The sequence below is a fragment of the Doryrhamphus excisus genome, chromosome 16, assembly GCF_030265055.1.
Source record: "Doryrhamphus excisus isolate RoL2022-K1 chromosome 16, RoL_Dexc_1.0, whole genome shotgun sequence".
NCBI classification, from domain to species: domain Eukaryota; kingdom Metazoa; phylum Chordata; class Actinopteri; order Syngnathiformes; family Syngnathidae; genus Doryrhamphus; species Doryrhamphus excisus.
The window spans coordinates 10,001-29,094 of NC_080481.1; the positions used below are offsets into that span (position 1 = coordinate 10,001).

General features: G+C 45.1%; 4 protein-coding genes across 8 annotated transcripts in view; 3 read left to right on the plus strand and 1 right to left on the minus strand.

Moving 5' to 3' along the window:
- Positions 1-2,317, minus strand: part of LOC131104835 (uncharacterized) — a 4,612-nt gene extending 2,295 nt beyond the window's left edge. Inside the window, exons 1-2 of one of the 3 annotated variants that reach the window (XR_009119836.1) lie at positions 1,347-2,317; positions 1-778 (exon numbers count right to left, since the gene is read on the minus strand). The exon at positions 1-778 is cut by the window's left edge and continues 2,295 nt beyond it. Coding sequence is in view for 2 of the 3 variants with exons in the window: in XM_058052394.1 (XP_057908377.1) it covers positions 530-711 (182 nt within the window). In the remaining variant the exon portion in view is untranslated. The remainder of the gene's footprint in view (positions 779-1,346) is intronic. The other 2 variants (XM_058052394.1, XM_058052393.1) reach the window with 2 other exon arrangements.
- Positions 2,318-6,500: 4,183 nt separating this feature from the next.
- Positions 6,501-9,980, plus strand: LOC131104802 (zinc finger protein 513-like). The gene is made up of 6 exons (XM_058052331.1): positions 6,501-6,999; positions 8,141-8,263; positions 8,389-8,523; positions 8,586-9,062; positions 9,153-9,343; positions 9,409-9,980. The coding sequence occupies exons 1-6, from the start codon at positions 6,960-6,962 to the stop codon at positions 9,967-9,969; spliced, it is 1,527 nt and encodes a 508-aa protein (XP_057908314.1). The 5' UTR covers positions 6,501-6,959; the 3' UTR covers positions 9,970-9,980.
- Positions 9,981-11,836: 1,856 nt separating this feature from the next.
- Positions 11,837-12,850, plus strand: plaat1l (phospholipase A and acyltransferase 1-like). 2 transcript variants are annotated; one of them, XM_058052334.1, is made up of 5 exons: positions 11,837-11,986; positions 12,046-12,184; positions 12,268-12,356; positions 12,440-12,604; positions 12,698-12,850. In XM_058052334.1, the coding sequence occupies exons 1-5, from the start codon at positions 11,978-11,980 to the stop codon at positions 12,761-12,763; spliced, it is 468 nt and encodes a 155-aa protein (XP_057908317.1). In that variant the 5' UTR covers positions 11,837-11,977; the 3' UTR covers positions 12,764-12,850. The 2 variants fall into 2 exon arrangements, with proteins under 2 accessions (XP_057908317.1, XP_057908315.1); XM_058052332.1 differs by having other exon boundaries at positions 12,440-12,850.
- A 122-nt stretch (positions 12,851-12,972) lies between these two features.
- On the plus strand, positions 12,973-19,013 carry LOC131104671 (H(+)/Cl(-) exchange transporter 4). 2 transcript variants are annotated; one of them, XM_058052117.1, is made up of 12 exons: positions 12,973-13,151; positions 13,516-13,670; positions 13,743-13,842; positions 13,911-14,098; positions 14,214-14,336; positions 15,352-15,558; positions 15,633-15,713; positions 15,797-16,342; positions 16,421-16,607; positions 16,680-17,078; positions 17,156-17,372; positions 17,455-19,013. In XM_058052117.1, exons 1-12 carry the CDS (start codon positions 13,136-13,138, stop codon positions 17,543-17,545), a joined length of 2,310 nt encoding a protein of 769 aa, XP_057908100.1. In that variant the 5' UTR covers positions 12,973-13,135; the 3' UTR covers positions 17,546-19,013. The 2 variants fall into 2 exon arrangements, with proteins under 2 accessions (XP_057908100.1, XP_057908101.1); XM_058052118.1 differs by lacking the exon at positions 14,214-14,336.
- The last annotated feature ends 81 nt before the right edge of the window (positions 19,014-19,094 follow it).

Consider the following 19,094-nt stretch of genomic DNA (forward strand, 5'->3'; position numbering starts at 1 on the left):
GAAACCTTTTTAAAAGGCATTAATCAGGACTAAACCAGCTGATATTACTTTGCACTAATAGGGGACAGGTTAACCTTCTAAATACTGACAAACTCCAGCTGCTTTCTTGGCTTTCCAGACCTTTTTACCCCTCCTTTTCTTCATGTGTTCAATACTTATTCCCTGTGCCATTTCACTTTATTACACATAACTTAATTTATGAACATAAATGTTTGGATTCTTTGTATGTGTGCATTACTTGGGTTGATGCCGACATCTGGTGAAAATTTCATGTCAATAGCTTGATTAGAAATATGTTTTTTGAGAGAAATGTTGACGTGTTCAATACTTATTTTCCCCGCTGTATAATGACCTCCATGTGGCCGGCTAACATTGTACTGTAACAGCCAGAGCAACCTTTACAGCCAAAGCATTAGTCATGGCACTCGTGTATGAATTGCATATCTTTTGTCATCTATTCATTTATCCTGTGTTATTGTGCTACATGTATGAAGGCCATCATGTCATTTACTTGAACAAGTCTTCCTACCTGTGAAGAACGCCGACGCCATGTTGTTGATGGTCTGCCAACACAATTACATGAGTCCTTCCCCGGGGGCCGACAGACTGCTGATGGACGCAAAAGGTTGAAGCTCCAGAAAATGCCGTCTTGTGCGTGCAATAGGTGAAACTGTCCACTGGAGAACCTATGGCATCAGATGACGGTCCCATTTGGAGCTCATGTTGAGATGGATGCAGAGGGATCCCACGGGCTGTTAAGCAACAAGCGGCTTTTCATCTGTAAGAAGAAGTTGGAAGATTAGCTGCTATTCCTTTGCTGTAATGAAATACTCAGTTTTATAAAATTCATTCCTGCATTGAATACTTATAATAATAATAATACATTTTATTTGTATAGCGCTTTTCAAAATACTCAAAGACACTTTACAGATGAATGGAGTTGAATAAAGTAAGTAAACAGAATAGAAGAATCACCAAAATACAACATTCATTGGTTAATACACAGTTAAAACATGAGTAAAAGCGGGGCGGGGCACAGCAGTCAGATATAAAAAAGTTAGACATTAAAAACAGATTTAAAGAGGTGGGTTTTGAGTTGTTTTTTGAAGGTGGGAAGGTCAGGGCAAGCACGGAGTGAATGGGGCAAAGAGTTCCACAGGGTGGGGGCAGCGATGGAGAAGGCTCTGTCTCCCCAGGTTCGGAGCTTGGTTATTGTAATGATGCGGTGTACAGAAGTTTTTTAGTCGCCATTAAAATAGACCGAATAAGGGAGAAGGGTTATGAGTGTGCTTTCTCTTCCGTTGTCACAATGATGCTCAAAGATAAAATCAGCGGCTTACACTCACCTAACAGATGCCTCGCCTCTGATGGCAACAAGTTCCGACACAAACTTAACACGCCATGCACGCGACGTAACCAGGACATCAAGGGATTTTCACGTCAAACGAAATAATTCCAATTAAACCACTTTCAGCTTCAGTTGTCATTGACTATGACGAGGGTAGCGAAACATACTTTTAAAAAATCGTTGTCAATTTGGGCCAAAGTCGTTCACATTATGTTATGGATTGCAAATGAACCGGTTGAAACAATTGCTTCCGTCATTTCGAGCATTCTGCACGCCAATTATGTCCACAAAATGGCGACCTCGGCTTCAGCTCCTCAACTTCGACATCGTTTATATACTGTATATTGTCCTATTGTCGGAGCGAAACGCCACTATTCGTGCCTCAACGTGACTTAAAACTTTGATCCTGACCTTGTAGCATTGCTTGTGCGTCGTCTGAGTTACATGGCAACACCAGTGTTCTCCGTCAGGGTGTTGGAACGCCGACTCGATACCGAATTAAATTGGCGCCAATGAAAACGATGCTGATGCAAGACAAACCGTTTACTTCGGCACTTCTCCACGGTCGTGGCGGTGTTAACTGTCACTATTTTCAGCCCCAAACCGTGGTAAGGGGCGGCCTGACTTCGTCAGAGAAAGACAGATGGTTGCCTGCTGCTTCCGGTCAACTTTTTTTTCGACGAGCCAGCAACGACAGAACAGCGCGCGCGTGCACGAGATCCCCGCACTTCCTTGTTCACGCTCAACCCGCCCCACATAGCTGGCCAAACACATGCCTGTAACAGCGTTGAAAACTTCAAAAAAATTAAGCAATATACATGTAATATATTCTAAAGCATTTTCAATAAAGAGTTTCGACAATCACGCTCTTAGTTTTACAAACAGTAGACGGCATTCCCTCTAGAATACTTCAGCTTGGCTGCCAACCGATTGACACAGCGTAATTGGGATCGTCGGCGCCATGTTCCGGACGAAACCAGGAAGTGCAAACAGGAAGTTACAGCGCGGATGTGACGTCGTGTTTCACAATGATTTTACACACTATAACAAGAGAAATAATACTTTATACTTTATACTCCTGAAGCACCTTGGGCACTGTTCGTAGGGTGCTGTAAAAAAGGAGGCTGTAGTGGTAGGTTACCGGGACATAACTCACCCCGGAACTATCGATAGGGAAGGTGTTGCCACCTGGAGGCGTAAGCGTGAGGGACGGGGGGGTTTCCGGTTCCTGTGGTGGCCGTGTTGCTAAAAGGCTTTCACGTAGCAAGAGAGTGCAAGTTGATGTTGGCAAGAAAAATAAAGTTTTCTCCCAAATTTGACACTCCGCCTCCGACTCCAGTTCTCCGGCGCTTCAAGGCATTATTTAATTTGTTGGATTTCACGTAACGTCACCACTTACTGGCGGATCAGTACGGTGGCCTGTGACGGACATACATAGATGATATAAGCCTCTATCGCCCCCCTGTGGCCACTTCGAAAACACACAAACGTCTTTTTGAAGTGTACTTTATTTTGGACTAACAAGTATATGTTGAAATCACACAAATGACACATGATACAGATAACATAGCCAAGAGTTGCATAAAAGTAATTTTTAAGGAGAAGAAATTCAAGAATTGAGGCCCTTAATTGACATCCTCCCTCGCCCGCATCATAATCAGCAGTTCCTTCTCCTCTTCATAATGTAGCCGATAGGCGCACATCCCAGCGTGCTTTGCGGTACTGTCTATGAAAGAAATAGCTGTTAAATTACTTGTTTTAAGCAACGTAAATAGGTTATTCTTGCACACGACTGACCAAGTCTGTTCTAAATCTATCTATTGTGTTGATGTTTGATGGGATTTTTTCATGACACCGTGACTGTAATCCTTATGCTGGGCAATCATATACTGTGTTTTTTCAACGGTAAAGTCGTGGCTAATGTAAGCTTTGTCTTACTCTGCTGAAGATTGCGGGACAGTGGACTGATGGCGACGGCGATGACTAGAGAGCAATATGAAGGCTGCGGCCGCCGGCGCCATAAAGAGCAATACGAAGCCGGCGGCAGGGCGCAGACTGCAGCGGCCGGCGGGCAATCTGTTGTCAGCTGCCGGCTTGCGGGAAAACTGGAAACGGTGGCCGGCCGGTGGGCAAACTGGAGGCGAGGGTTGGAACCTGAGGCCAAGCATCAAGCTAGGTCCACCAATTTTTCACCATATCATCAGACAATTATTCTGCACGAGTGTGCAAAATTTCAGGGACGGGACTCAACAGGAACCATGTTTTCTTCCCAAATAGATTGACCACAAAGCCGGTGGAAGGCCCTAAAAAAAACAAAACTTTAATAAATTCATCAAGCATCGAGCTAGGTCCACCAATTTTTCACCATATCATCAGACAATTATTCTGCACGAGTGTGCAAAATTTCAAGAGTCTAGCTCTAAAGGAACCTTGCCTAGTAATCGAACAGACTGCTCAAAGGTCATAGGTCACCATCAATTTGTTGAAATTAGAAACACTTTTTCTTGGAGTTTTTTTTTCATTTTTCAATATGTTGCAGACAGTATCCCATCAATTAGGAAGATATTGGTCCCAGCTCGATACAACCTTGCTAAAGCTAAGTAGCTAACCAAAGGTTGCACAGATGTGAAACTGTGCCCACTTGCTTTATATTCTTTGTAGATGTTCTGTTGCGTTTTTTGACACATTTGAACATTTTTTGTCCGATCGGCGGGGGCGTGAACATGAGGAAACAACGAAATTCCGATGCCCGCTGGTCGAAAAGTACATGTCCGACCGACACCCGACTGATGTCGATCCGCTCATCTGGAGGCCCCCAACAACATACTCGAATTTCAGACCTCTGCGTTGTCTGGAAAAAAGATTTCTGCGGATCAGGTCTGAAGAGCACGACAATGACTCTCAGAGCCTTTGTGGCCATTTCAGCCAGATTTGGAAAATAAAATTATGATAAAAAATGAATGGACTTTCTTCCATTGGAGTCTCACGAGGCTGGAAAGACAAAACCTCTGAAAAATATGGGGTCGCTGGGGTCAATATGGGCCTCGCAGGGCGTGAAAAACTACTTTCCCTCCAAAAAAACCCTCTTTTTTCCCATAAATCTCGGACCCTTTGATCCAGGACCCTGATTTTTTGATATGTGTATCAGGGGCTGGCCGCTGACCTGTGTGCCAAGTTTCAAGTGTCTGGCTCAAAAGGGGGCGTGGCTAGACCTGCAAACCCACTAAATTGAGGCCTGCTTGAGGTCAAAGGTCACCCCTTTCTGAACTGAAATGGACTGTCTTTCTTTCATTGGAGTCTCACGAGGCTGGAAAGACAAAAACTGAAAAATGTGCGGTCGCTGGGGTCAATATGGGCCTCGCAGGGCGTGAAAAACTGCTTTCCCTCCAAAAAACCCTCTTTTTTCCCATAAATCTCGGACCCATCGCCAGGCTTCATGTGCTGGTGAGAATGGCGACAACAAGATGCACGGCGGCACCTCCAGATATTCATCTCGGCTGCGTGAGGAACCATCATCCCCTGACGACGCGGAATATCCCAGCCACAGTCGAGCTGGGAGGTCATAAGAGCCAGGACGATGAGGCGAGTGACCTCAGCTCAAGTAGGAAGTTCACATACGACTCACGATACAAACGCAATGACACGCTGGAGGAAAGGCAGGGTCCGGATGATGACGCTGAGGAAGAGAACGTTGCAAACTTCATTGCTCAAACTCGGCAGAGGGCCAGAGCTGGGGCTGCCACAGAGGGAGTGGACAACGAGGTGGTCACCGCCTGGAGGGCGCAGCAGGAAGCAAAGTGGCAAAAACATATCAATGAGTAAAGATCATTAATAAACCTACTGCTTATTGCTTAATATCGCCACAGACCATATTTTGCTTTTTGATGTAGTTGATTTTAGCAGCTGAACCTGAACCAGACCTCACAGCTAGGAGACTCGAGTTTGATTCCACCCTTGGCCATCTCTGTGTGGAGTTTGCATGTTCTCCCCATGCATGCGTGGGTTTTCTCTCGGTACTCCGGTTTCCTCCCACATTCCAAAAACATGCTAGGTTAATTAGCCACTCCAAATTGTCCATAGGTATGAATGTGAGTGTGAATGGTTGTTTGTCTATATGTGCCCTGGGATTGGCTGGCCACCAGTCCAGGGTGTACCTCGCCGCTTGCCCAAAGACAGCTGGTATAGGCTCCAGCACCCCCCGAATGAATGAATGAATGATTTTAGCAGTGCTGAGATGAGAAGCAGCCGTTGTTGCAAGTGTGATTGTCTGTGATGGCCTGTTCAATAAAGTTGAGCTCTCCGACTCCGAATGCAATGAAGTCAAGTCGAGTGTCATTGCGTATTCCTGTGTCACTAGTTAGGTGAAACGTGGATGTGCTGCATGAACCTCAGTACAAATCCATTGAATATAATTAACTAGGAACATTTGTATTATTTTGCTGATATGGTTCTGATGTTAATATTCAGTTCAGTGGTGTCATTAGGCCTATTTTAGGCGGGGCTTCAATGTTCTTAAGCCCCCCTAAATAATTTGGTATTTTTTATTTACTTTTTTATATTGATTTTTTTCTTTTTTTTTTACATACAAAAATCTCGGACAATTTTTTTATAATAGGGCAAAATCAGGCTAATAAGCAAGCCAATAAGAAGGGTAATACTAGCCTACTACTACTAGTAGTAGTAGTAGTAGTAATCAAAAGAAGAATGACAATAGTAATAATAATGGGCTGATTAATAATATAATAATGATTATTATATAATTGATTACTGTCCACTGTACAGAATAGTTGCAGAGCTTGAGCAGCGGTTTTGCAGTGTAGATTGTGTGTACTTGTGTACATTTAATGGTGGCCTAAAACAATTGAGTATCTCTACTAAATCTGTCCAAAAGTGGGAAACTTATATCCCGGTTCTTGTTCCTTATTTGTTTTTTGGATTTTTTTTTAATGTGTACTACATTCATTCATATCCTGTGCATCTCCTAGTGACGCCCCTGATTCAGTTCAACTTTTTGTGTATGTACTAAAATCGCCATCCTGTATTTTAGTCTGGTTATAATCATGACCAACAAATTCAAAGCAAAATGACAAATGGGTGGATTTTGAACGTTAGCAAGTTAAACGTATCAGTATCGGTATCGGTATCGACTGGCTCTGTATTCACTTAGAATGAGATTGATACCACAATTTGCAGTATCGCCCAGCTCAATTGACAGCTCAGCTGTTTGCCAAGTAAGTCCTGCTCACTGACGTCGTGTTGGAGGTGGTCTGTCCACCGTACGTATGGCAACAAAACTGCCCCGGAAGAAGTAAGCGGTAAGTTAGCTCCTGGGAAAGAAAGGTCGAGCTCAAAGAAAGGTTGGCATGGACAAGATGGCACTGGCTATGTAGCGGAGAAACGTCAAGTCAAGAGCGTTACAGGACGTCTGCTCTTGGTGTTCCGTTGATGATTTCCTCGCCGCTTCTTTGGAGGAAGGGGAAGGAGGTGACGGATATGCGGATGAGCAGTTAGTGTGCAGCCAGAAAGGCGAACAGACGGACGGACCAGCGGTCACTCTGCAAGGGAGTTTAAGCCGAATCCCGCGCAGGATCTCGGCCACGACGAGGCGAGAATGCCGCGGAGGAAACAGTCCAACCCACAGCCTGTCAAATGTGAGTTCTTGTCCTCTTTTATGCCAAGCCGGGCAACTAAGTTAAGCCACAACCTCTACTTTCGGAGACCATTTGGATTTTGATTTCTTTTAAGAGTTTTATTTTAACGGTTTTCTCAAGAAACGGGAACTGGTCTGACTGGTTCAACTTGTTGACTTTTCTTGCTTTTCCTTCTGGCTGTTAACGAGTCGGACTGACTCTGTGCGTCTTATCTCATCCTGAATGTTGACAGTGCCTCACTCTTCTTCCTGTTTCGACCTCCCGGAGCTCTTTATTTTTCTTCATCACTTCCTGTTTGACTTTGGCTCTTTCCGCCCTTTGTCATGAGTGATGTTGCAGCTCTTTTAGCAGATTGAAAAAGAAGCTTTGGCATCTCGATGCTATAAAAAGAAGCATGATTCCATCTGTTTCACCATCGAAAAGTGTTTCCTCTATTTGACCTTTCCCCTGTGACCCTTGGACTCAAATGTACTTCATCCTCACTGGTTTCCTCTGCTCACCCTTTCTTTGCCATGCCAGGCAACTTGCTTCTCTTTTATCATACAATAAACGTCTTTGTAAAGAGTTTTAAAAATCCAACTTTGTGTGAGACCATGAATGCATCTTGGCTGAGTTCTGAGTTCTGATTGGATGAGCATGAGGAAGAGCGGACAGGATGCTATTAAGTTCTCTCTCACGCAGGTAAACATGGAGGGAAAAAAGTCATACTTTCCCTGAGCTATTTGACATTTCTAAAAATTAAATTATAGATCATTTAAAAACAGCGGCATGGGAACTTGTTTGCGCAAGAGTAAACAAATCAGGTAAGTTTACAGTAATTTACACATACATTTATGTGAGTTTATCTCCAATACTAGCAAGAGTACTCCCATCAACTGGTCTTTTCTTATCAGAACTACTTTGATATCCAAATAGTCCCTCCAAATTTGACGGCAAAAACAGTGGGGGACTGCTAATTGTCTCAGCATGTCAGCTCATCACATTTCTAATTTCTTCAGGCATCAGGTAGTTAGGTTTAACCAAGATGATATCACTATAACACTACCGGTTGGCATCCCTTAGACATGCACACTCACTGAACTTTCATCCATGATTGAGAGATCACTACTGTACAAAAGTCATTATTGTGTTTTGTGCTCAGTGGAGTTGGATGATGGTGGTGTGACATGTGATCCGAGCTGTCTGGTTCTGGAGGGAGACGTTCTCCTAAGTGGAGAGTTGGAATTGGGTGACTCTGAGATCATGGGATTGGATCGAGACACCAGTCAGTAACACACACACACACACACATACACACACACACACACACACACACACACACACACACACACACACAAAACTCAGAACATAGAGCAGGACAATAAATTGATTTTATTGTCTCACATTCAGGTGTGACGGTGTTGTCTCTGAGCGTGGATGAGAATCCTTCATCCCTTCCAGACTCGACTTTCCCAGCAATCCTCTCGTGTAAAGGCTGTGGTCAGCTTTCATGTGACACACCACTGGGAGCAGAGTTTGGTCTTGGTAAACACCCTTGCTCCCGTATTGTGCTGGTGACCTTTAACCAGAATGATTTATTTATCCAGGTGTAAGCTTAGATCTCGGGGCGGAGCTGTACTGTCTCACCTGCGAGCTGGGTGTCCAGCATGACGCTTCCATCAATTCAACCCAAGTGGAGGATGGCAAAATGGTCGACATGGTTGACGAGAAGAAAGTTAGTGAAGGTGAAACGGGTGGCGCTAGTGACCTTCCTCGTAAAATCTACTCCTGCTCGCTGTGCACTTTTACGTCCCGTTACTCCAATCACCTGAAACGCCACATGCGCATCCACGACGGCCAGAAGCCGCATCGCTGCCCTTTGTGCCCATATGCCTCGGCTCAGCTGGTCAACCTGCAACGGCACACACGCACACACACCGGAGAGAAGCCGTACCGCTGCCCTCAGTGCAGCTATACCTGCAGTTCCCTTGGCAACCTGCGGAGGCACCAGCGACTTCATGCGCAGGAGCGCCAACCAAGGAGGTTCAGGGAGATCAGAAAAGCGAGGAGGAGAAAAGCAGACGGTAAAAGGAAAAAATGTTGAATATTGAATTTGCCTTGAATTTGAAAGGTTTGTAGCTTAACATGTCATATTCCTTCCCTTCCCACACTAGTCATCACGGATCTGACGCTGCAAGTTTCTCAGGATTCCACTTGCTTGCAGTTGCAGGGCGGGCTGACCACCGCCTCCAACCCGCTGCCTGTTCTGCTCTTTCCACTGTGCTGCCGGTTGTGCAGCCTCACGCTGGAGGAGGCTGACCTGGTGGGCGTCAACATGGAGGATGGAGAGGATGGTAAATGGCAGGTGTGTTGAAATAGCAAATCGTTCCATTGTGACAACAATCCCGATTATGCATCTGTTGTTTTTAGATATGCCGACGGTGCTCCTTGGACCTGCTGATTAAAGATGCTACGGCTAGTTCCAATGGCCCACTTGCGACTCGGGAACCACGGCGGCATGGCAGCAAGCTGTACCGCTGCGCTCTCTGCCCCTTCCTGTCCCATTACCCCAATCACTTGGCCCGCCATTCCCACACTCACTCTGAGGAGAAACCTCACCACTGTCCACACTGCCCCTACACGTCCTCGCACCTCGACAACCTCAAACGGCACATGCGCGTACACACAGGTGAGAAGCCGTACCAGTGTCCGTCTTGCAGTTACGCCTGCGGTAACCTTGCCAACCTGCGCCGCCATGAGCGCATCCACTCGGGCGCCAAGCCATTCCACTGTGACATTTGCGGCTACTCCTGCAATCAGAGCATGAACCTAAAGAGACACATGCTGCGACACACTGGCGAGAAGCCGTACGCTTGCGGCCAGTGTGACTACACGACGGGTCACTTGGACAACTATAAACGCCATCAGAGGAAACACGGACACTGCATGGACCGCTGGGACCAAAAGGTGCCTGAACACGGCCTCAGCTGAGACTAAGAACCTCAGCAACTGTGTGTATGTCTTTGCTGCGCAGGTAGCAGTTCAACTCAGGTGCCTTCCACCAAGGTGGCCTAGTGGTTAATATGTTGGTCACATAGTTAGGAGATTGGAAAATTCTGGACTCTGTTTGGGCATGAATGGGCATGGAGTTTGCATGTTCTCCCCGTGCATGCGTGGGTTTTCTCCGGGTACTCCGGTTTCCTCCCACATTCCAAAAACATGCTAGGTTAATTGGCCATTCCAAATTGTCCATACGTATGAATGTGAGTGTGAATGGTTGTTTGTCTATATGTGCCCTGTGATTGGCTGGCCACCAGTCCAGGGTAGGAGTCAGCTTATCTAGGCTCCAGCATCCTAGTGAGGACGAGCTGCATAGAAAATGGATGGATGGATCATTCAGGAAAAGGTGGCTATCTGTTCAGAATTTTCAAAATAATGTCCCATTTAGTTTATTTTCACATTTATTGTGAAAACGTTCCCATTAAAAATGAATGTGCTATTTATTTGGCGCCTCCTACTGATGAAAAATCATTTTACAGTTCCCATTACTGAATACAGAGGTCAGATGACTCAGGTGGTCGAATGCTGAGGTTGCTAGCTAAATTCTTTTGTAGGACTTCACATGTTTTATAAAATTATATTACCTCACTGCCCTCTAACTTGTAGACTAGTTAAGCAATGGTGGAACTACGGAGAGCGTATATTCTGCACCATCGGTATATACATTTCACCATTCAGTCTTCATTCTTTCCAACATGTCAATTTCTGCTATTTTTAGTCTGCTTAAAACAAATAGACGAATTAAATGGAAGTGTGTTCTTTTTGTTCAGCAATGGTTTTGGTCTTGGAACTCAATGCAGGCTGTTTTTGCCCAGTGTCTTTCTTATGGTGGAGTCGTGAACATTGATCTGGAGGTGAGGCCTGCATTTCATTGGATATTGTTGCCGTCACTGTGCTCTTTGGGTAATTTTGGTTGGCCAGCCACTCCTGGGAAGGTTCTCCACTGTTCCATGTTTTCACCCTTTTGTGAATAATGTCTCTCTCTGTGGTTTGCTGGAGTCCCAAAGCTTTAGAAAAGCTTTGGCTTTTAAAACTGCAATTTCTCTTAACATTTAAAAACTGCATTTTGTGTTCAGTTGTTTCATTGACTAATCAAATTTGTTTGATAATCTGAAACCTTCAAGAATGACAAATATAAAAAAAAAAACAGAAGGAAGGGGTTAAACACTTTTCCACACCACTGTATTTGGATATATAATTCCGTACAATCGTTTGAACTGATGGTGGTTGCCATCAGCCACATTGGCTGTGACAAACTCCCAGCTTGTGTCAAAAGAACCCCCCCCCCATTCCTGTAATTCCTGTTCAGAGGGCATGATCGCATCCTCCGATTTTTCGATCAACATTTGTAATACAAATCACTGTTGCAACGCATTGATACGTTCCAGCTGCAATAACACTCCTATTATCTTTTTAGTCATGGTTCGTTTGCTACCAAGGAAGCTAACAAGCTAAGTAGTTGACAAGATGACATCATGTCATTCACTCTACTCTGCACTTGGCATGTTTGTTATTGGCCTGTGGTATTTTGTAGTCTTTTTTAAAGCCTTTTTCCAAAATAAAACATATATAAGAATACATATATCAGACCTATACAGTATAAACTTAGCATGTATTTACAGTACATACTAAGTTGGACTTTGTGTTTGTCAATATTCTGTATTATGTGTGTGCATGTAAAAGAACTGTTTGCGCTACCTCCACACTTGACATCAAACAAGTGTCACTGAAGTGACTTCCTCTTTCTGTCTCTCTGAGCAGGAAACAGCTGGTTCGCATGCTACCTACATATGTCCTCCCCAAAACGCCCACATTAGCACCTAATGAGCGTGACCATGGACCGTGACAAGGGCGAGGTCACCGTCTTCCTGCCTGAGCTTTACATCTGCATCCTGGAACAGACCAGACCAGAGGAGCAGTGCCATCAAAACATCAACTCATGGGGCAGGTAAGCAATTCATATATTTCTCCAAAAGACAACATCACCAGCATCACCTCTTCACACAGTCTTTGCAGAAACATTCTCCACCCAAGCTGTTCCCTGGAGACATTGTGGAGTATCCCCGGAACAAATACTTCTCCCACTTTGCGGTCTACTACGGCGAGCGGGATGGTGTTCGCTATGTGGCTCACCTGACATCCAGAGGTTTATTTATTCTTGTTTTGTTTTGAACTTTTTGATGAAAGCTTACGTTTGTACTGTATATGACCGTTCAACATCTTCACCAGATTCTGACTCCAAGCTTGTGCTCTTTGGACGGGCCCTGAGGTCAGAAGTCAAATTGGATCCGATGGAACTGCTGGGAAAGAATTACAAGGTGATGCAACAACAAGTTATCTGTGAGTGCTGGGTACTGTAAACAGGCAGGTAAACCTGTAAGAAAATATTACTGCTGCTTAGGTCAACAACATGCTGGATGATTGCATCCCGGCCAGAGATTTCCACAATGTTGTGAAACAAGCCATTGACAACATGATGGGACAGGAAGTGACTTTTGACATCTTGTTCCACAACAGCGAGCACCAAGCAACGTTCTTCAGATATGGAGTCAAGAAGTCAGAGCAGGTTAAAAGCTGCTGTACTTCCACCATCTCGATCATATGTGTTTCATGGCAACATAAGAGCATGGAATTAAAGTTGGATTTGTATCTGTTGCAGATTGAGAGAATCTATGAGCACATAATGCCTGCTTGGAAGAAGCTCTTCGAGAAGAAGCAGCTGTAAAAGTGTCTTCTCTTGCCTTTATATATACACATATATATATATATAGATTTAGCAGACTATACATATATATACATATAAAGTCAATAAAAGGACATTTTTAAGATTTGCCTTCTGGTGTTTTCTTTTTATCTTTATCTTTTTTCAAAACTGCGGCGTGATGCATCCTTGTCTAGATGAGCTTTTAATTTAGATCTCGCGAGACTGCCGTAGCGGATGGACGCTTCATGCTAGGATGCTAAGGATGACTGACGGCTGACTGTTTTTTTTTATCGAAACAGGCTTCCATAGAAATGGTTGCCGTTATTTATATTCATTAAATTATTCGTATGTTCATAATAATTACGTTCACTTAACGGTTGGACGGACTCCAAAATGGAAGCGGGTGAAGGTAAAATATTTGCTACTGCATGCTAACGACTGAGCTAGCTCACGAATGTTACCAGTGATAAGATGTAGTTGGTTTCATGTGGTATTCATTGATGGAACCTTGAGTGTTTTGGGAGCCAGATAGAGAGTCAAATAACACATTGTTTACCCATATTAGACGAGACTAAGAATGCGTCGATAAGATAATAATACACGGAGCGCACATTGGTAATATATTGTCGCAGTTTCTGTTGACGTAGAAATAAAAACGACTTCTTGCCTCTAACTTGGTTGTGGATGAAATGTACATTTAGGTCATTTCACTGACCGAGGGACTCTTACATGTTGATGGGGATTTTTGTCTGGGATGGGGATTCCAAATGCAGGTGCAAGCAGCGCCACGCCCACAGATGAGATGAATGGAGCTGGCAACTTGATGGACTTCCTGGAGGAACCTTTTCCTGATGTTGCCACGTATGAAGACTTTCATACCATCGACTGGCTGAGGGAGAAGTCACGAGACACTGACCGCCACCGCAAGGTTGTTGCCGATACCCCCAGTGTCGATGCTACTCATTCTGACTAAACCGCTTCATCCATCTTTTTCTCTTAGATCACCAGCAAAAGTAAAGAGTCGATATGGGAGCTGATCAAGAGCCTGCTGGATGCCTGGTCGGGATGGGTTGTGATGCTGCTCATTGGACTCCTCTCAGGTTGGTCAGGAGGACTTTTTCAGCAGAGCAGCCATCTTTACAGCTGTTATCCGTCACATCTTTTCCAGGTACGCTGGCCGGAGTCATTGACCTGGCAGTGGACTGGATGACAGACCTGAAGGAGGGTGTGTGTCTGTCTGCCTTCTGGTACAGCCACGAGCAGTGCTGCTGGACATCTAATGAGACAACCTTTGACGACCGTGACAAGTGTCCACAGTGGCAGAAGTGGGCAGAGCTGATGACAGGCCATTCTGAGGTTGAAACGCCTAATTCCCTTAATCTGCTAAATAATGAGCGGTCCAGAATAGCGAAGAGCAGTCTTAGACATTGTAGTTTACTTGATGAAATGCTGTAATTTTACCCTCTTTCAGGGTGGTGGAGCGTATGTGCTAAACTACTTCCTGTACATCTTGTGGGCTCTTTTCTTCTCCTTCCTGGCTGTGTCACTCGTGCGAGTGTTTGCTCCGTATGCTTGCGGCTCAGGAATCCCAGAGGTGAGGAAGTGACAGTGATACCAGCAAACACTAAAGGTCTTAACTGGAGGTTAAGGTTGCGTACTCCTTTCAACGCAAAGTATGACTTGAGACATGAGAATGTGCGCAGCAATACGACACTTTTTGGAGACATGGCAATGGACATATTAAGAGCTGAAGTGATGTCTTATTTTATAAATAACATTCATTGGAAGACAATACATGTTTATCCATCATTGCATGACAACATTTGCTTTGGCCGCTAGGCTTGGGGCGATGATAAATGAATGAATTAATCATACAATAAATGGAAATGAACTGAAACCTTCAAGTATGACAAATATAAAAAAAAAATAGAAGGAAGGAGATAAACACTTTTCCACACCACTTTATTTGGATATATAATTCTGTACAATTGTTTGAACTGATGGTGGTTGCCATCAGCCACATTGGCTGTGACAACCTCCCAGCTTGTGTCAAAAGAAACCACCTCCCCACCCCAAAAAACATCCCTTGCTGGGCTGTGATTTGTCAGCTTGAACATTAATTCCTGTTCAGAGGGCACGATCACCTTCTCTGGTTTTGGATCAACATTTGTAATACAAATCACTGTTCACGTATCACATTGATACGTTCCAGCTGCAATACCACTCCCATTATCTTTTTGCTGTCACTCAATCTTTGTTTGCCACTGCTGTGTCCTCCAAATATATGTTTTCAAGTGGTTGCCCCTCTCCACCCACACTTTTTGCTCCCACCAGCTGTGATTCCGAATGACAGCCGCTGTGGTGGTAATGCAATCCAGGCTGGTTAAATATGGACGCCATGAGTCGCTTTGCATTGACCTTTGATGGTAAACGTGGTAGACGTAGAAAGGGCATAACTAGAGGCGGGGTTGCATATGTGCATTTCTACTCAAGATTGGATTTATAAACCACAAATTGCGCTTTTTGTTTTTCATCCAAAAGTACATTTTGGCTTTCTCACGTATGGAGACTTTTAGTCAGAATTCCCGAGACCCTTGGCCTGTTTTCAGATCAAGACCATCCTCAGTGGCTTCATCATCCGTGGTTATTTGGGAAAATGGACTCTGCTCATCAAGACAGTCACGCTGGTGCTGGCAGTGTCATCGGGCCTCAGCCTGGGGAAGGAGGGTCCTCTGGTTCATGTTGCATGCTGCTGTGGGAACCTCTTCTGCAGCCTCTTCTCCAAGTACAGCAAGAACGAGGGAAAGCGACGAGAGGTACTTGATGGTTTGTAGTCCCTAATGCGATAGGATGAGACATGCCATCTCAGTCCACTGTCTTGCATCTGCAGGTGTTATCGGCTGCAGCGGCGGCTGGTGTGTCAGTGGCTTTTGGTGCACCAATCGGAGGGGTTCTATTCAGTCTGGAGGAGGTGGGTTATATGTTGACTATACATCTTGTGTCAGGGCCGTGCTCCATCCTGTCTACTGTCATCATAATCCTCTGTCTTCTCAGGTCAGCTACTACTTCCCTCTCAAGACTTTATGGCGTTCGTTCTTTGCTGCACTAGTGGCTGCTTTCACCCTGCGCTCCATCAACCCATTTGGGAACAGCCGCCTGGTGCTGTTCTACGTGGAATACCACACGCCGTGGTACATGGCTGAGCTGGTGCCCTTTATCATGCTGGGCGTCTTTGGTGGCCTCTGGGGGACCCTCTTCATCCGCGCCAATATTGCCTGGTGTCGGCGGAGGAAGACAACCCAGCTGGGGAAATACCCGGTCCTGGAAGTCATCGCTGTGACGGGCATCACCGCCGTGCTGGCGTATCCCAACCCATACACACGGCGCAGTACCAGTGAGCTCATCTCCGAGCTCTTCAACGACTGCGGAGCGCTCGAGTCATCTCAGCTGTGCGACTACATCAACAACCCTAATATGAGCCGACCTGTTGACGACATCCCGGACCGCCCGGCTGGCCCCGGCGTTTACAACGCTCTGTGGCAGCTGGCGCTCGCTCTTGTCTTCAAGATTGTCATCACCATCTTCACCTTTGGCATGAAGGTCAGTGCAAGTTAGCTTGCATGTCGGTTGTGATCGCACATGAAAACATTGGCGTGACAACAACTGTGATGTCTTCAGATCCCATCAGGGCTCTTTATTCCTAGCATGGCGGTGGGTGCCATTGCGGGGCGCATCGTCGGCATCGCCGTGGAGCAGATGGCATACCACCATCATGACTGGATTATCTTCAAAAACTGGTGCCGGCCTGGCGCAGACTGCGTCACACCTGGACTCTACGCCATGGTGGGTGCCGCTGCCTGTCTGGGTAAGCAGAGTTCTTGTGGTTAGAAATTAGGAGTGTCTGAGGAGGTTTGCTTGATGAAAGGTGTGACCTTAGGCGGCGTGACCAGGATGACTGTCTCTTTGGTGGTCATCATGTTCGAGCTCACTGGTGGTCTGGAGTATATTGTTCCGCTGATGGCAGCTGCTGTCACCAGCAAGTGGGTGGCTGATGCCTTTGGGAAGGAAGGCATCTATGAGTCGCACATCCAGCTCAATGGTTATCCTTACCTGGACGTCAGAGATGAATTCACCCACCGCACCTTGGCCGCTGATGTGATGCGGCCTCGCAGAAACGACCCACCGCTGGCCGTCCTCACGCAGGATGCCACCACCGTGGAGGATGTGGAGACGCTGATCAAAGACACGGATTATAATGGCTTCCCAGTCGTTGTGTCCCGAGAGTCTGAGCGGCTCATTGGATTTGTGCAGCGCAGAGACCTCACGCTCGCCATCAGTGAGTCAGCTTGCTTCTCCTTTGGCTGGCAAGACGTGTCAATCTGTTTCATCTTGCTTCGTCTTGTCTTCACACAGAAAATGCCCGTCAGAAACAAGATGGCGTGGTGAGCAGCTCGGTGGTCTACTTCACAGAGGACGCGCCACAGTTGCTGGCCAGCACCCCGCAGCCGCTGAAGCTGCGTCGCATACTCAACCTGAGCCCGTTTACCGTCACTGACCACACGCCCATGGAGACAGTGGTGGACATATTCCGCAAGCTGGGTCTCCGCCAGTGTTTGGTCACACGCAGCGGGTAAGAACAAGGGAGTGCCGTCAGGGCATTGTCCATGTTATTGTTTTGTGTCTGGTCATTTATTTCATTGTCGTCTCGCTAGGCGTCTGCTCGGCATCATCACCAAGAAGGATGTTTTGCGTCACATGGCTCAAATGATGAACCAGGATCCAGAGTCCATTATGTTCAATTAACTTTGTGACGTGCTGCCCCCTGTAAAATTGTGAGAATGCCCTCCCAGCTCTGAACAGGTCTGAGTCTCAGATTTGGCTTGTAGCGCTTGTCACTCACGGCCTCCCCGTCGCTCAGCAGTCTCCGTCCAGAGGCTTTTTATTTTTTGGGACAGCAGGTTTGCACAGTGCTCATATGTACGAATGTGTGAATGTTTGTGGTTCAATTTGAGGATGAATGATTTTTTTAAGGGTTGAACGACTAAAAAGATTAATTTACTGACTGAACTGATTCTTTTAATACTGTCACACGGGGGTGTCCAAACCTTCTCCGCCGAAAGGGCCACTGCATATTCCGCACACTTGCGACACACCAATCCAGCGTAGGTTAACATGTGCTAAACTATCCAAACAAAATAGCACTAACTTACTGGTGCGTTTTAGGTGATAAAGCAAATTCATGGAATATGTAATAATATATCTCATTCATAATTCAATTTTCAGAATGCAGTCGCTCTTGTCACTTTGCGCTTCGAATTTTGTGGCTTAACGCTATCATGGTTTTTCAAAATATAATTAATAAATCATGCTGTTTGAGGTTGATTACAGCGTATTATTCAAAAATTTAAGCATTTTCAATCATCAAAATGGCCAAATAGGCGTGTGCTGGAGCCTATCCTGGTGAATCACACTCTCATTCATACCTATGGACAATTTGGAGTCACCGATTAACCTAAAATGCATGTTTTGGGGATGTGGGAGGAAACCGGAGTTTCCCGAGAAAACCCACATACGTATGGGGAGAACATGCAAACTCCACACAGAGATTCTCTGTCAACACTAGCATATCTGAGTCTATATTATATCTTATTGTCACTTACATCTATAATACAAGTGTAAAGGCGACTATTGGGGTGTTTATTTCATAGTTAGTTCAATAGGCTAGTGTTACTACTAACACTATGAAAGTATTTCATTTATAAATAAGGAATCCTATTCGGAAACCATTTAACGATGATAAAGAAGGGATGACTAAAAAAAAAGGGATGCGGGCCAAAAGTGGTTTCTGGGCCCCACTTTGGGCACCCCTGCTGTAATATATCTAATCACTGTGGCGACGACACACAACTCTGACTACACTGATAAGGGGGAAAGACATTTGCACGCTTCCTACTTTCCTAATCTACCTACTGTACTTTCATAAGTAAACAGTCAGTGTTTGTGTGCGCCATAAGCTGCCATGTCCTATGATTTGTTGTCATTGTGGTGAAGAATAACAAATACATCTGATGCTCACTTCTGTCGCGTTACACTGAAAATGTGTAGTGTGTTAATGTGCTGAATCCATCTTGAAATGCCAACAGAATGTATTAATGTGTATTTATGTGATTCTTTTTCATTTTTTTTAGGTGGAAACATATTTTGAGATATTTGCACTTTGGACTTGTAAATGCAGTGATGGAAAATAAAGTATTGGTCTTACTGTCAAAAATAGTAGTATTATAATAATAGTAATGTGTTAAACACTTGTTTATTTCAAGTACCTACATTTACATGTTGTTAGAACAGAACT

Excerpts from the sequence above, each read along its gene's own strand:
- LOC131104671 (XM_058052117.1), top strand. Across the intron at positions 14,099-14,213 it reads TGATGACAGGCCATTCTGAG|GGTGGTGGAGCGTATGTGCT; the intron begins GTTGAAACGCCT and ends ACCCTCTTTCAG. Across the intron at positions 17,079-17,155 it reads AGACCTCACGCTCGCCATCA|AAAATGCCCGTCAGAAACAA; the intron begins GTGAGTCAGCTT and ends GTCTTCACACAG.
- plaat1l (XM_058052332.1), top strand. Across the intron at positions 12,185-12,267 it reads GGCTCACCTGACATCCAGAG|ATTCTGACTCCAAGCTTGTG; the intron begins GTTTATTTATTC and ends CATCTTCACCAG. Across the intron at positions 12,357-12,439 it reads TGCTGGGAAAGAATTACAAG|GTCAACAACATGCTGGATGA; the intron begins GTGATGCAACAA and ends ACTGCTGCTTAG.
- LOC131104802 (XM_058052331.1), top strand. The coding sequence starts at position 6,960 with ATGCCGCGGAGGAAACAGTCCAACCCACAGCCTGTCAAAT. Across the intron at positions 8,524-8,585 it reads GGGAGCAGAGTTTGGTCTTG|GTGTAAGCTTAGATCTCGGG; the intron begins GTAAACACCCTT and ends TTATTTATCCAG. Across the intron at positions 9,063-9,152 it reads GAGGAGGAGAAAAGCAGACG|TCATCACGGATCTGACGCTG; the intron begins GTAAAAGGAAAA and ends TTCCCACACTAG.